Source organism: Pipistrellus kuhlii, unplaced genomic scaffold, assembly GCF_014108245.1.
Source record: "Pipistrellus kuhlii isolate mPipKuh1 unplaced genomic scaffold, mPipKuh1.p scaffold_m20_p_7, whole genome shotgun sequence".
NCBI classification, from domain to species: Eukaryota; Metazoa; Chordata; class Mammalia; order Chiroptera; family Vespertilionidae; genus Pipistrellus; species Pipistrellus kuhlii.
In genome coordinates, this window is record NW_023425573.1 from 74,630,053 (window position 1) to 74,645,698 (window position 15,646).

Here is a 15,646-nt window from a genome sequence, read left to right on the forward strand (position 1 = left end):
GCTCTCTGGACAACTCACTATTATTCTGTGCCTTCCACTCCAACTGTGTTTATTTTTTCAGGCTTGGAAAGCTGACTGCAGGGAGGAGTTGAATGGGAGGGCTGAGGAAAAATTGTCACACAGTCCTGGCTTCCTAGCTCTTCCTAGAGTGAGTTTGCAAAGCAAGGCTTCATTCTTTCATTTGTACCTAAGACTTAAAAAATATGTGAATGAATGAACAACTAACCAGATAGCCAAATAAAACTCCCTCTTTACTTTTTACAGAGTATATGATTATAATATTACAGATTCCTTTCACATACATTGGCTTATTCAATTCTCAAAACAAAACAAAACCCTATAAAACTCTCAGCAAAATGGAAATAGAGAGAACATACTTCAACATAATAAAGGCCATATATGGCACCATATTTAATGGTGAAGAGCTAAATGTATTTCCTTAAGATCAGGAACAAGACAAGAATACTCACTTTCAACACTTTTATTAAACTGTAGGAGCCCAGCATGCGAAATCAAGCAGCCCCGCCATGCCTTGACACCCAAACCTCTCCACACAGAGCTCCAGTGCACCTCGCACAGTCCCTGACTGCCCTGGCCTTCTCTGGCTGCTTCATGCCCCGCCCTCAGTCCCTCGAGTCACCTAGGGCTGGTCCTGCCTTCTCCAGGCACCTCCCCGATTCTGCCTTGTCTCCGGAGCAATGTGGCGGCTCCAGAGGAGAGCCTCCCGCCTGCTGTGTTGTGCTCCTTCCCCCGGCAGGTGGGCCGCGGGGCACTCTAAGTGAGAGTTGTGGGTGGTGAAGGACTAGTGAGGGGGCACTATGGGCTCTTACCCTCACACCCCCAACACAGGATGGTCCAGCCAACTTTGGGCAACTCCCTGCTAACACCCCGTCTCCAGGGCAAGGCCCCAGCACGCATGTGCTGGCAGCCTCCTGCAATTTGTCATGACATTACAGAGTAATGGGCAATTTGCATATTCCTCTATTATTATATAGGATAGTATTAAAAGTCCTAGCCATAGCAATCAGACAAGAAAAAGAAATGAGGAGCACCTGAATTGGTTCTACCCCATCAGGACTTACTTACTGTGAGCAAGAATGGTGCTAGACAATGAATGGGACTCAAATTCAGGGAGACATAGCAATCAGACAAGAAAAAGAAACGAGGAGCACCTGACTTGGTTCTACCCCATCAGGACTTACTTACTGTGAGCAAGAATGGTGCTAGACAATGAATGGGACTCAAATTCAGGGAGACAAAGGAAGAAGTAAAATTGTCATTATTTGCAGGTGATATGATATTATATAGAAAAAAGCCTAAAGACTCTACCAAAAACCTATTAAAACTGATGAGTTTAGTAAAGTAGCAGAATACAAAAGTAATAATTCAAAATTGGTTCCATTTTTACACACCAATAACAAACTATCAGAAACAGAAATTAAAAAAACAATCCTATTTACAATTGTATGAAAAATAAAATACATAGCATTAAATTTAACCAAGGAGGTAAAAGATGCATACTCAGAAAATTTTAAGACATTGAGGAAAGAAATTGAAGAAAATACAAATAAATAAAAGCTTATATTGGGCTCATGATATAAAAAATTAACATCAGTAAAATATCTATACTACCTAAAGCAATCTATAGATTAAGTGCAATTCCTATCAAGATATCAACGATATGTCAGGGGTTAAGGAAGGGGTGAGAGTGGGAAAGAAATATGTGTGACCATAACAGAACACCATGAGGATCCTTAGGTAACAGAAATGTCCTGTACCTTGACTGGATCACCATCAATATTATGGTTGACCAATCAAACCGTTGCTCCCTGGCAAACACTAAGAGAGAAGAGGCATCGGTTGCTGTGTGCCACCGAGATTTTTGTTATGCAGCATAGCTGACTGACAGGGTGGGAAGTAAATTCTGGGGCAGCAGCAAGGTGAGTAGATAGGGAGTGAAGTTTACTCAAAGTAAGTGGCAATTTGCACTGCTGGAGACTGGAGAAGACTCTTGAAAGCAGTGGAGAAGAATAGAAATGACAGAACACCTACAATGGGAACCATCCCATCCAGGAAAAGTTCTCATCTTACATTTCTTCTTTTAAAGTTGTAATAAAAAGATATGACATTAGATATATAGTTCAGTGGCATTAGTACATTTACAATGTTATACAACCATCACCACTATGCATTTCCAGAACTTTTTCAACAACCCAACAGAAATTCTGTCTTCATCAACCACTAACTCCCCATTGCTCCTCCACCAGCTCCTGATAACCTCTGTTCTACTTCTAAATCTATGAATTTGTCTACTCTAAATCATTCATATAAATGGAATCGTATGGTCTTTATTCTTTTGAGTCTGGCTTATTTCACTCTCCTGTTGCAGCATCTATCAGAATTTCATTCCTTTCTAAGGCTGAATAATATTCCATTGCATATACATGTCACATTTTGTTCAACCAGTCATCTGTTTATGGACACTTGAGCTGTATACACTTTTGGCTACTGTGAACAATACTGCTATAAACATGGGTGTACAAATATCTCTTTGAGTCTCTGTTTCAATTCTTTTAGGGGTATGCTCAGAAGTGAAATTGCTTGATCATAAGGTAATATCATGTCTACTTTTCCCCCCCTATGTTTACTTTTTTAAGGAATCACCAAACTGTTGCCACAGCAGCTATACCATTTTACATTCCCACCAGCAGTGCACAGGGTTTCAATTTTCTACATCCTCACCTCCCGGGTTATTTTTCTGTTATTAACAGCCCACATCTCTTTTACCCTTGATCCTACCATTAAAATGTAATAAGTCAAGATAAATTCTGTGCAGTGGTATTCCAACTAAAGAAATGTGTGGTGTTCCTTGAGGTGTGGCAGCAACAGTATTCTCCTGCAAAGACAGCCCATGATTTCCTGATGGTGACCAACGGTGGTGGAAAGAGGACCTCAGAGTTGCTGGGAGTGGCAGGCAAGATGGTGTGTTCAATGGAGCAACCACTTGGTAGATGCCTGGATTAGAGAATGCATGTGAAGAAGCCCCTTTATGATCTAAATTAAGTACCAAAGGAGGAGAGATGTATATTTATGCATATACCAATAATTCTATATACTTACTAAATTTAAAAGAAATATAATTTTACTTAAAATTTGCAGAATTGCTAAAATTTATTTTAAAATTTCCTCAAAATAAGTGCTACTAGGCCTTAATTGCTCTTCTTAAACCATTTTTAAAAATAATCCTTTATTGTTGAAAGTATTTGTCCCCCTTTTTCCTTCATTGACCCCCTCCAGCCCGCCCTCACCCCCCACCCCAGGGCTTTACGACCCTATTGTCTGTGTCCATGGGTTACCAGTATGCATATATGCTTCGCAGGTCTTTGGTTGATTACCTCCCACCCACCCTCCCCAGCCTTCCCTCCATGCTTCCATGTCTCTAGATTCACTCCGTTCATCTGTTTATTTTATTCATTAGATTCCACATACGAGTTAGATCATGTGATATTTGCCTTTCTCTGACTGACTTATTTTGCTTAGCATAATATTCTTCAGGTTCCTTCTTGCTATCTCACAGGGTAAGAGATCCTTCTTTTTTACTGCTGCATAGTATTCCATGGTGTAAATGAGCCACAGCTTTTTTATCCACTCATCTACCGATGGGCACTTGGGCTGTTTCCAAATCTTAAATTGTGCTGCTATGTACATAGGGGTGAATACATTCTCTCTGATTTGTGCTTCAGATTTCTTAAGATATATTCCTAGAAGTGGGATCACTGGATCAAATGGGAGTTCCTTTTTTGAGGAAACTCCATACTGTTCTCCACAGTGGCTGCACCAGTCTGCATTCCCACCAGCAGTGTACTAGGGTTCCCTTTTCTCCACATCCTCACCAGCACTTGCCATTTGTTGATTTCAAGTCATTTTTTTAAAATATCAAGTTTGTATAAGTACTCTAAAAATTTTGCTTGCACTAGTATCAAAGTATTTCTAACGAAAAATAGCTGTTCCCTTCCCTAACCCTACCTGCTCCTGGGCAGTCACTTCCAATGCTTTTGTGCTGTTGATTCTCATTTGTATTTCCAAACTTAAAAATTATATTCCTACACAGCTATTTCTTAGTGTATTAATTTAAGACATTATTCAAAACTGTCTTTTATGGGAGGTAAAGACTTAGATGTTTTTCGATCTCCCCACATGTCCTTCTCTCCCCTTTGCCTTACTTATCCTCCTTTTGGCCTAATTTCTAAATGCATGATCTGTATTTCCAGTGATTTCTTCTGATTGTGAAATATGGTTCACTGCTGAGTCTCGTCTGTAAAATGATTATGTCTCTTCTTGTACATGTTGTCTTTCCTGCGGTCAATACTACTTTGGGTTTCATTTGATTAGTTTTCTATGTACGGCTAAATTACAAGTACTCCACCGGTCTGTGAGCCGTCTGCCGAGTTCTTTGTTTCACCTCTGGAGACCGCTCCCCTCTCCCTCTCTTCCTCTCCCTCTTGCTTCAGTCTGGCCTGATACCTGGCCGAGGCTTGGTTATCCTCTCCCCATCTCTCCTGGCAGGAGCTCTTTTCTTATATCCCATGTCTTTTTCTGGCTTTGCTTTCTTTTTTGTAGAAACACGTTCTCCGGTAACATCTTAAGAAAGCATACATAGGAGGCAAACTTTTGGATCTTGCCTGAGAGAATATCAGGCTGAAAATAACTTTTCTTCCAAGTTTTCAAGGCTTTCACCCTTCTCTCTTCTGTGTTGTTAAGAAATTTATTTCTGATTCCAGATCTTTTGTATATGGCTTTTTTTCTTTTCTTTCTAAAAATATTTAGGATTTTTCTTTGTTTTTAGTTATGTTAAAACTTGGTGAGGAAATGGTTTCTTTTTTACTTATTAGTTAGATATTCAATGGGCATTTCTATCTGAAGATTTGTGTTCTTTGTTTCTGGGAATTAAAAAATATTGTTATTTATTTGATTTCCCATCCTCTTCCCTATCCTGCCTTCCTGGGATCCATGTAGCTTGAACAGTGAACCCTCTAATCTTCACCTTTCTCTACGCTTCCACCGTTTTATCTACATAATCCTTCTGTCTAATCCTTCATAAATTTAATTTCCCAACAGGCTTTCTTTGATTCCTTTTCCATGGCATCCTTTGTTCCACACCTCCTCTTCGTGGCTCCAGCACCCTTTTTCAAAATCTTTAAAAGAGCAGGATACTGGCTCTTGTCTTGTGTTTGAACTTTTTCCTCCTCTCTGCATGGTCTGTTTCCTCTCAGTTCCTCTCCCCAGTTGTTGGCTTCCATGTTGGAGGCCCCTCGGTGTCATATTTAGGCCTGAGACATTAAGTGGCCTTTGGAACCACTGGGAGCCTGAACCCTTAGTTGAGTGGTGGCCTCCTCTGAAAATAACCACATGGGGAAGGACCGCATTGCCAGCTATGGAGGGTTTCTCCCCCGTGCCTGGGCCTCTCCTGGGTGCTGCAGGCCAGACAGTTTCTCATCAATGCCCTCGACACCCCTGCAGGCAGTTAGGTTCTTCTTCCCTATGGCCCCCACTCCTTCAGGCGCTTTCCATTTCCCAGAGATTTCTTGAAATCTCTGCTTCCTTGTCGCTTGTCTTTTGATCCCTTTATTGTCACTTTTTTAAAAATATATGTTTTGCCGAAGCCGGTTTGGCTCAGGTAGAGCGTCGGCCTGCGGACTGAAAGGTCCCAGGTTCGATTCCGGTCAAGGGCATGTACATTGGTTGCGGGCACATCCCCGGTGGGGGGTGTGCAGGAGGCAGCTGGTCGATGCTTCTCTCTCATCGACATTTCTAGCTCTCTATCTCTCTTCCTTCCTCCTCTCTGTGAAATATCAATAAAATATATTTAAAAAAAAAAAAATATATATATATATATATATATATATATGTTTTTAGTGACTTCAGAGAGAGGGAGAGGGAGATAGAAACATCAATGATGACAAAGAACTGTTGTTGTTCCTTGTGATTAAGTCCTACTCTAGACTCTCAGGAAATGGGAAGCCAGCCTGTATGTTGAAGAGGAAAGGGGAGGTGACAAGGTCAGAATTTGAAAAGACACATAGACACCACCTCTGAGAGCCAGGGGTGAGGGAGCTGACGCTGGATGTGTGGGGGTTCTGAAGACGTGGGGAACTCGGGGTCCTGGCAGCATGTGAGCTGATTGCAGAAGGCCATCAACTAGGGGCATTCCTTCCCCAAGCCCCTTGGAGTCTGTCAGCCACAGAATGGTGAGGCTGGGCGGGCCCAGGACACTCTCATTCTCTCAGGTCCACACAAAGGCTGCACAGTCCTCTGTTTGTAATGTAAGCACGTAGATAGGATCTTGTGTTGTGGCTTTTACCTTGGGCTGCAGGCTGTCCCGGAGCCTGAGTGAAGGTCAGTGGTGAGAACCCCAGCTTGCTAAGGGCAGGGAAGCAGGGACCAAATCAGGGGTCACTGGAGGCAGCCAATCTGGTCATGGAGCTCTAGTTCTGAATGTTAAATCTGAGCTTTCCACAGGAGTGCCAGGAAGAGGGCTGTGCCCTCCCTGACCACGGAAGGTAACGATGGGGTGAGGCCCCAGGGACAGAGAGGAGGGAGAGGAGACCCAAAAAGGTGATTCCAAGGCCAAGAGGACTCCCCTAAACAGTCTGGACTCCCCTAAATCAAACTTCTGCTTGTTTGATTTGGTGACCTCAAGCTCCTCTCTGGCTCCCTCAATAAAATGTTGTGTGTGTTTCAATAGTATATTTTATAAAACAACTAGAGGCCCAATGCACAAAATTCGTGCAACCGTAGGCCTTTCTTCCCCCTGCTGCCAGCACCGGCTTCCCTCTGGCACCCAGGACCCAGGCTTCCCTCCTCTGGCTGCTGGCAGGTACCCAGGGCCTGGGCTTTCCTCTAAGCCCGGCTTCCTCCAGAAGGATGACCAGAAGGACATCTGACCTAATTAGCATATTATGCCTTTATTGTTACAGATTAGATTAAACTGAGTTTAATGTCATTTTGAGGCTGGGGAAGGAATTGCACAACAGCTCCTTGGGCACCAGAACGCAGAGCAGCCTCTCGGTGGGAGCAGACACAAGCGCTGGTTCAGACACTGTGAGTCCTCCCACCTCGTCCAGAGGGCCGACCTCAGCAAGTGGCTTCAGTGTCCTCGCTGCCTGGCCTGGGGTTCTAGTGCTGGAAGTGAGAATTAAATGAGGGAGATGGGAAGGACTTAGCACACTACCCAGTGTGAAATAAGTGCCAACCAGGGAAGCCTTTACCAGCATCTTCATTCACATTAATTTTAGGGAGAGTAAAAATCTTAACAGAAATCTACAATACTTCCTCAGAAATTCAGAAAGTGATTCGTCGGGTATACAAATCCCAGGTCCTTCCTCGGAAGCGTTGTCACTAGCCAGCCCTCAGGTGGCCTTGGCAGGCTTTCCTAAAACCCTGCTCACAGAGCCCCACAGAGCTGTCAGCCTCCGGGGCCAGACGCACCACAGGAGGAGGCAGGGACCCCCGTGTGCTAGAGGCTTCCATGCCAGAACCACACGTGGAGTTTTTATGTTTCTGAGCTGTCAGCTGAGGAGGGATGGATAGAGGAGGGAAAGTGGGAAGGGAAGGTGTGAAAGGCCTGCTGAAGCCTTTCCCCCCTGGCTTCAAAATGGATCCAGTAGATGTTCCTGCTTCTGTCCTCCAACTCAGATTGCCTGTCACTGACCCCACTGCCCGGAGTCCAACATGCAAGTGACACCTGCGATTATTGCTGTCAATGCATCATCCCTGAAACCTGACAGCGGTAAGACATGGTTCTCAGCCAGGGCAGCTTTGCCCTCTCCGTCTCCCAGGGGCATTTGGAAATGCTGTCACAACGTGGAGAGATGTTTCTATGGATAGAGGCCAGGGATGTGCTAAGCATCACACAAAGCACAGGACGCACAACAAAGAATTATCCAACTCCCCTCTCTCCGCCCACTGTCCCCGCCCCATCATTCCGCCTGTGCCAAGGGAGGGCACAGCTCTCTCTCTGGCACCCCATGCTGAAATCCCAGGTAAATGACCCAAGAATACAGTGTCAAAGTTTAGAAACTGTGATTGAAGGAACAAGGAGTCCCCCACCCACTTAGCTCACTGAGATTATCAAATTGGCAGTTTGCCATGTGCCCTGGATTAAACACCCACCTGAATGACTAATTCCCTTTGCCTGCTACATTTATGTGAAAGTTTGTAAGCAGTGATTGCTTTCAAGATGTCATTCTTCATTACTTGTTGCTGTATGAAACTGCCACAAGACACTCCCTGTGGATATCATCATTTCACTCACTCATTCATTCATTCATTCATTCAGTGCAAATCATCGAGCTCCCTCTTACACTGTGATGGGGTCTGGGGATAAAGGGTGAAGAAAACTAAGTCTCTGCGCTCAGGTTCAAAATGCACGTGTTGGAGAGGAGGGGAGCACAGCTGTGCTGGTGAATAATTACAGCGCTGTCCTCATGAGAGACGTACATGGGAGCGGGGGTGGCAAAAGGAGGTGGGGTCAGGGTTTCCTGCAGCATTCACTTTTTGATTTCCATTTGCAAGGTTCCCTCTTGGCAACTCTGGAAAGGCCAGGGACAAGAAATTTGGCCTTAACGACCTCCCATTAGAAAGGTGCCTGTGCTCTCATTCAGAAGAGAGACCCAAATGAATGAAAAATTATTTGAATACCCTTACATTTCAAAATCAAGTACCTGACCACTCAGTCACACAGAAGAAAAATAGAATTTCATAGGCTGGGAAGTACACCAATCAATGTACGTTAATTCCACTCTTATTTTGTAAAGGAGTTCTCTACCAAGAAGTTCTCTACCTGAGGTCTGGATAAGCCCATAAATACCAGAGGCCAACACTTCCAGGGAACTAAAGGGAACAATACTAGGCAGTAGCAGCGAGCGGAGGAAAATGATATGTAAGGACAGGGATGTAATCGGCCGAGCCCTGAGTGGTTCTGGTCCCAGTTCTACCACTAACTTGAAGGTCTGGGGCAGGTCCCTTCTCTGCAGCCTCAGTTTGCTCATCTGTGAAGTGAGGGAATTGGGCCAGAGCATAATGAAGCACCCTCCCAAGGCACACTGAATACTTGAACCAAGTGAGTGCTATCAATCCCCACCCCCAGCTTATTCTTGAGATAATATGGGGGTCCCCTTGAGATGAAAATGTGGGTTGAACCTCAGACTTGTTGATTTTTGGGGATAACCTCAACGTTACTGCAAACACTTAAGAAGGAGGCCGGGAGGGTCACAGAGAGGAAGCCAGAGGCCTCTCCCATCCCTGGGCGCGGCACAACAACACACCTGTGGGCTGTTTTGGGCTCTGAATTTCCCCCAATGCCCCAGGTGGCTTTCCCCCCAAATCGGGAGTTCAGACTAATGAGTGGGTGCTGTTGCTCTAGCTGAGGCTCCAGGTTACCAGGGAGATGGGGACAAAATCCCCAAATTCCGCTCTTCCCAACTACTGATGCCATGGACCTGCCGGAAAGATGGCAGCTACCTCCTGTCAGCACTCCCACCACGCAGGGGGCTGAGGTTTTCCTTAAGACCGAGCAGGAGAGGATCACAAGAGGGCAAGGTCATTGGACACCAGCGAGGACTTGGCCAGGGCAGAGGTTAGAGAGTCTCAGTGGGAATTTCTTGGGGCAGATGCCGTGGAGGCCAGTCTGGAATGCTGGTGGAAAGAAATAGCTCTGAAATCTGCCCCCCTCGCCCCTATCTCCACCCCTCCGCCTCCCCATTCCATCCACCAGCCTGGGTGCAGCCACTCTCTCCTTCACCGACCCCACAGGGAGAGCCTGCGGTTCCCAGGAGTTTCCGTGGGAAAGAACAACCAGCCACCCGCCCTGCCGCCTTCTCCCTTCTCTCCAGCTCCTCCCTGGACCTGGTTTGGGGAGAGCAGCTGCTCCCAGGGGTCCCCCAGGCACGCAGACTTTAGGGAGCCGAATCCCCAGGAGAGGGGCCGGGAGCTGCCAATGGCCCCGTCTCAGCCCCGGAAGCTGCCTTTCTGAGCTTCTGAGGTTTTCCCGCCCGCAGCCTGGTGTGAGCGAAAATGTCAAGGCTTTGGGCAGACGGACGTGGCTTCCAATTGTCTTCACTTGGGGCAGTGTTTTTGGTCTTTCCAAGTCTCCGTTTCCTTGTCTGGAAAGTGAGGTGATATATCAACCTCGCCAGGAGGCTGTGAGATTTCTGTAAAATAACGGAAGCTAAGCGCCCAGCCCACAATAGCACCGCGGGGAGCGCGCGGGAATCTCCGTCCAGAGGTCCTCCGGCAGGGGTGAGGTCGGGGCAGGGGCTCATCGGAGCGCTCTCTTCTCCTGGCGCACACGTTTGTATTTTGAGGGGAAGATCTGGGAATCCCCCGCTCCCACCACCCCGCCTGCACCCCAATAGGCCCGCGGACGGGCGCGGTACTCACGGTGTGCGCGGCGCCGGCGAGCAGCAGCCACAGCGCCAGCCCCGGGCGCATGGTGTCGGCGGCTCCGCAGCCGGAGCCCCGACGGCCGTCTCCCCGCGCTCCGCCCGCGCCGAGCTCAGCGCGCTCCGCAGGGTCCCGGGTCCGGGCCAGCAGCCGAGCCCCGAAGGGGCATGGCGGGCCCCGCAGCCCGCGGAAGCCCCAGCTGGGGAGGTGGCGGCGCGCTAAGCTGCTCGGCCCATTGATAAGGACGCGCTGCCCGAGCTCCTCCGCCCGGCAGCCTGGCGGGGGCCGGCGCCGGGCGGGCAGGGGAGGAGGCGGAGAGTGGGAGGGAGGGAGGGTGAGGGCCCGGAGCCGGCTCCCGCAGGCTGGACCAGGGCGGAGGAGACCGGGAGAGGGCACGATGGCTTAGCAACACCCCCAGTTCCGGAAAGAGCGCTAGGCCCAGCCACAACCTTACTGCGCACGAATGAGCAGCCCAGCCACCTTCAGGACCGCATCCTCCTCCTAAGGACACCTGTGACCGCCCGCTGCGGGGAGCAGGCTGTGCCGGGCCCTGGGACAGCAGGGCTGCCAGTGGCTATTGCATTGCGGCCCTGGGATAGTGACCTTGCATTTGATTTCTGGGTCTCACTTTACTTTCCTTCACTATTAAAGCGACACTGGCCCTTCCTGGAAAGAAGCCTTTGATGTCAGGTGCACCAAGGAGGACCCTGTGGGCCTCCGGGGCGCTTGGGGCTGCGCTGCAGATGAACCACTGGAGGCCTGGTGCTTCTGGGCATTGCTGGCGGCCACTGAACGCCAGGCAGGTATTGCCAGGAGCTGCTCAACTCGGTCTGAGTGCCAAGTGTTCCCAAGGATGGCCTTCCGCCTCTTGGTATAAGGCCCCTCAAATGGCTCTTGTGCACCTGATTTTCACTTCCTCTGCACTGTGTCCACTCCCTCTCCTCTTCTCACTCTTTCTAGCTTGGCCTTTCCCTGGGCACTTCAAATACATCAACTCATTTAATTCCCCGCACAGCCCTTTGGTGACAGTATAACGATTTTACAGAGGAGGAATGGAGGGCGGAGGAGGATCAGTGGCATGTCCGATACATGCGACTCAGAAGGTCACATGGGACAGCCTGGATCTGCTGACCCCACTCTGTGACTGACCTCGCAAAACGGCTGTTCACGGAAGATGCTGCAGCCTCAGCAGCCTTCCTGCATGAAGAGGCCACGGATAAGGTGGGCGTGGTAAACTACAGCAGAAATAAAAGGGAAAACACACTTTCAGCTCCCAGGTCCACAGTAAGTACTCAGTACACGTCAATCTGAAGTCTACATATCTCACTTCTAGAAACTTTCACTATAGAGATGCTCACCCAAGGGCCCACAGGAAGATGTGTGCGGATATTTGTGGGAGCACCATCGCAGGAGCAGGAAGCAGGAGATAATGCATGCAGAAGGGGAGCACTTGGTCCTCCCTTGATGTTTCCTTCCTCATGGAGAACAGCCATGCATATAACTCTCCTGGCCTCTCTCAACCCATCTCATTAATCCCCCTCCTCCACCCACACCCACCCACACACACACACACACGTGTGAGGCCAGCTGTAATGATTGATGCATTCGGGATAAGGACTGGCATGAAGTTCTGCTCCCCAGTCTCACCTTCCTGTGACAGCACTCTGGCCCGCAGAGAGCCAGGAGCTGAGCTGCCCTGGGCCAGGCTGTCATTGGTGGCCAAGACTCTGTGTTGACCCAATAACATCAGTGACAGGTGGTGGTCTGGGGTTCAGACCACCATGACTGTCAGCCACATTCTCCAAGGCCAACATTATCGCTAATAAAAGTGATGATTGGTCCCATCTGTTTTCATCTAATTACTCAATTGCTTTGAAATCTAGACTGGAAAGAAAAATGTTACTCCAAAGTGCATGAGGTACAGACTTGCAATTTTTACTGAATAGACTTCTCTGAATATTTTCTGAAACCACTCTATGTATGTGTTATTCTTTTTGATGGAAAGAGATAAAAAGAAAACAATACAAAAATGCATTAGTGTTCTATACCTGAACCTCATAATCTTCAGTGAAAAAGCAAAACAACACTTGTTTTGGGCAATTCAATAAATTCCTGGCCTGTGGCAATCCATTCTTCCTTATTTGGATGCTCTGCCTGTCAGTGCAGTGGGGAGAGGGTCTGAAGTGCTGTGCAAGAGGCCCTTTTAGAAGCCTTGGATGCATCGGTGTCTTTGTAAAACCCACTGACAAAACCATTTCCTAACAGGGGTGAGGAAAGGTAGGGAACTCACACCATGTTTAATACCTGTCATGTGTGAGGAGGCTTGTAGGAATTTAGGGTGTGTTTGCATATTGGATCCTCCAAGATTACAAGAGAGAGACTTCCTTTCTTTGAGTAGTAGGATGAAAATGTAAGGCTTGAGGAACATAAGCACTCGCCTCCAACGGCCCAACTAAAAAGAGGCAAGTCCAAGATTTGAACCCAGGACAGAGCACTGCCCTAGGATTCCTCTCAATCATGAAGATGACTCTTTAATTCTGGCCTTCCATGGCAGTTTTGCACACATCATCTCATGTGGTCCTCAAAGCGAGTCTGTGGGGTAGGTTGGCCAGCAGTTCGTGGCTGGCAGGAGAGGGAACAACCATCGCTCATATGGTTTAACTGAAGAGCGTTCACGAACAGGATCATGTGCAGAGGTGTGGGTGTGGATAAGAGAACCAACAAGGGAGACGAGCCAGGGATTCGCAACAATGGACCTGAAGGCTGACAAAGACACTCTCTTGGCCAAATCTCACTCCCGTTCTCTGAGAACTCTTCTGACTGAGTCTCCACTTTGGCGCTGTCTGTCTTAGGCCTGCCTAGCCAGGTCTCAGTAACAATCCTGCCATCGGTTCTGTGAGAATCCCCCTACTCCTGATACCTGATCCCCTTCATATCTGATCAAGTTCCTCATCCCTCACCTTTAACATCTACTTCCTGTCCCTTTATCAAGAATCCCCCTATCCTTGATGCTTGATGTCTCCTCTTAGTCATCCTCCATCCACTGACCCCCTTACCTGCTTCTTTTCTATCAATCCCCATTCGTCCTTTCTTGTATTCCAAGTTGAGTTCAATCTCCTTCCCCTCCCCCCTCCCCCATTGCAATAGTCTTGAATAAAGTTTTCTTTTATTAAATTATGGAATAAAATCTTACATTATAACAAGTGTCAGAATAATTTTCTGTTTTCATATATGTATAATTTATTCCACAAAGAGAGGGAGAGGGAGAAAGAGATATAAATGTCAATAATGAGCGAGAAGCATTGATCGGCAGCTTCCTGCCCGCCCTAACTTGGGATCAAGCCCACAACCAGGGCATGTGCCTCAATCAGGAATCGAACTGTGACCTCCTAAGTCTTCACTCAACCACTGAGCCACATGGCCAGGCCTTTTCTTCTTCTTCTTTTTTTTTTTCTTCTGTAATAAATGTCAGGGAGAGAAAGCAGTGTTCTCAGAAGCTGGCAAGAGCTGCCCTCGGGAGAGGAGCCACCCATGTGAGCTTAACCATGGAGGAACATAGCCACTGTCTAAGCTGCTGCCTGGCAAGGGCATCCATGGTGGGATACACACCCTGAACTCTCTCTTCTGCTGTCCACTGACCTCCCGGCAATGTCTGCCAAGGGCTGGCCCAACCTGATGAGATGGGGAGTGAGGCCGCAGGAAGAACTGTCCACAGAGTTTAACCTCCTGGGTGGAGAGGAAAATGGGTTTGGGGGATGAGGCAACAGGAAAATAACCCTCCTTGGAAATAGCATTATGCCCATTTAGTAGGTGCAGAAACTGAGATTTGATGACGCTATAACTCAAGATGACACAGCGGAGAGGTAGGACTGCTGGTACGAAAACTTGGGTCTTTTGATTCCCAGACATAAGTTGTTTCCATCACTCCTATACCCATTAACCCCACGTCTAGCAATGAAAACCAGCTATTGTTTTTAATCATTTCCCAGTTCCAGGGGTTGACTAGGCTTAGCCAGGTAGTTCTCATTTGGGCTCTCTCACACGGTTACATAGACGGTGGCTGGGACCAGAATCACCCTAAGATGTGGTTATTGAAATATCTGGGCCTGGGCAGAAGGACTCCTATGTCTGGGGCTGGAGCAGCTGGGGACTCTTCCGTCCTCTTTCCCTATCTCTTTGTTACAACACCCTCCCCAACACTCTTCCTCTCCAACACTGAACCTAGAAGGGCAGGGGCTGGGGTGGGAGATTTTTCCTCCTCTTTAAAACAAATCCCCTCAAAAATTAAAAATTTCCCTGCTGTCAAAAAGGAAAGACATCTTTTCTCCTCTGTATTTTCTTCCAGCATTTTCCTTGGAAAACTATCATTAGAATCCTTTCCCACGCAAATCTTGTTAAAAGCTAATTGAGCCTCTTGCCGGTTTTGCGCCCAGGCATGCTTTCTTGAAGGCCTTGTCCTCTGTGAAATGTGAGCATGAGGAGATGGAGCTCTGTCCCCCTCTCACTGTGGGAGAGTAGTCCAGGAACACAGTTCCAAGTTGCAATTTCCCGCTTGCAGAAGAGCTATGAGAAGTTCCTATTTTCCTCTAAATAAAGACAATTAGCAGGTGTGCCATGGATTGTATCTGCCTGGCTCTCTACAAGGGTAATATTTTTGTTTGTCTTTGCAATCTCTCTTGTGGATTGCTGCACAGCCTAATTTAACATGTGTCCAATAACAAAACTGGTTCCTTCTGCATTTTGTGGAGAGGATTCATCTGGTTTGCAGGAGTTGTTCTTTTTAATTATTTTTCCAACAAGAAATCATGTCATTTTTTGGCACATTTCCAATAGCAACCAGCAGTGTTAGAAAACAAAATAAGCACATTCATTAGATGAATATTTATGGAGTACCTACTCTGACTCAGGTGCTGTGTGCTAGGATGATAGAGGCCTGGAGAAGCTGCCTTTGGTGACCTCAGCCCCACGCACAAAGCCAGAGATGCCATGCTCGGGCCCTTCCTGGGAGGCCAGGAAAGGTGACTGAGGAGAGGAGTTAAAACTTCAGAGGCTTTCATAGCCACACATTGAACGAATCTATCATTAGTATGGAATAAGCACCTGCAGAATGTATGGTGGCTGAGATTGCAAACTGATAAATTCTATGGGAGCATGTACTGTGGGACCAGAACAAGCCTGGTAATATCTTAGGTTAGGTCATATC

The 15,646-nt window shown here is 47.4% G+C and overlaps 1 protein-coding gene across 2 annotated transcripts in view; it reads right to left on the reverse strand.

Annotated features, from left to right (window-relative positions):
- Positions 1–10,655, reverse strand: part of SCTR (secretin receptor) — a 59,892-nt gene extending 49,237 nt beyond the window's left edge. The window contains exon 1 of one of the 2 annotated variants that reach the window (XM_045575387.1): positions 10,441–10,655. In XM_045575387.1, the coding sequence (XP_045431343.1) occupies positions 10,441–10,491 (51 nt within the window). In that variant the 5' untranslated portion in view covers positions 10,492–10,655. The remainder of the gene's footprint in view (positions 1–10,440) is intronic. The other variant, XM_036421702.2, reaches the window with a different exon arrangement.
- Between the last annotated feature and the right edge of the window lie 4,991 nt (positions 10,656–15,646).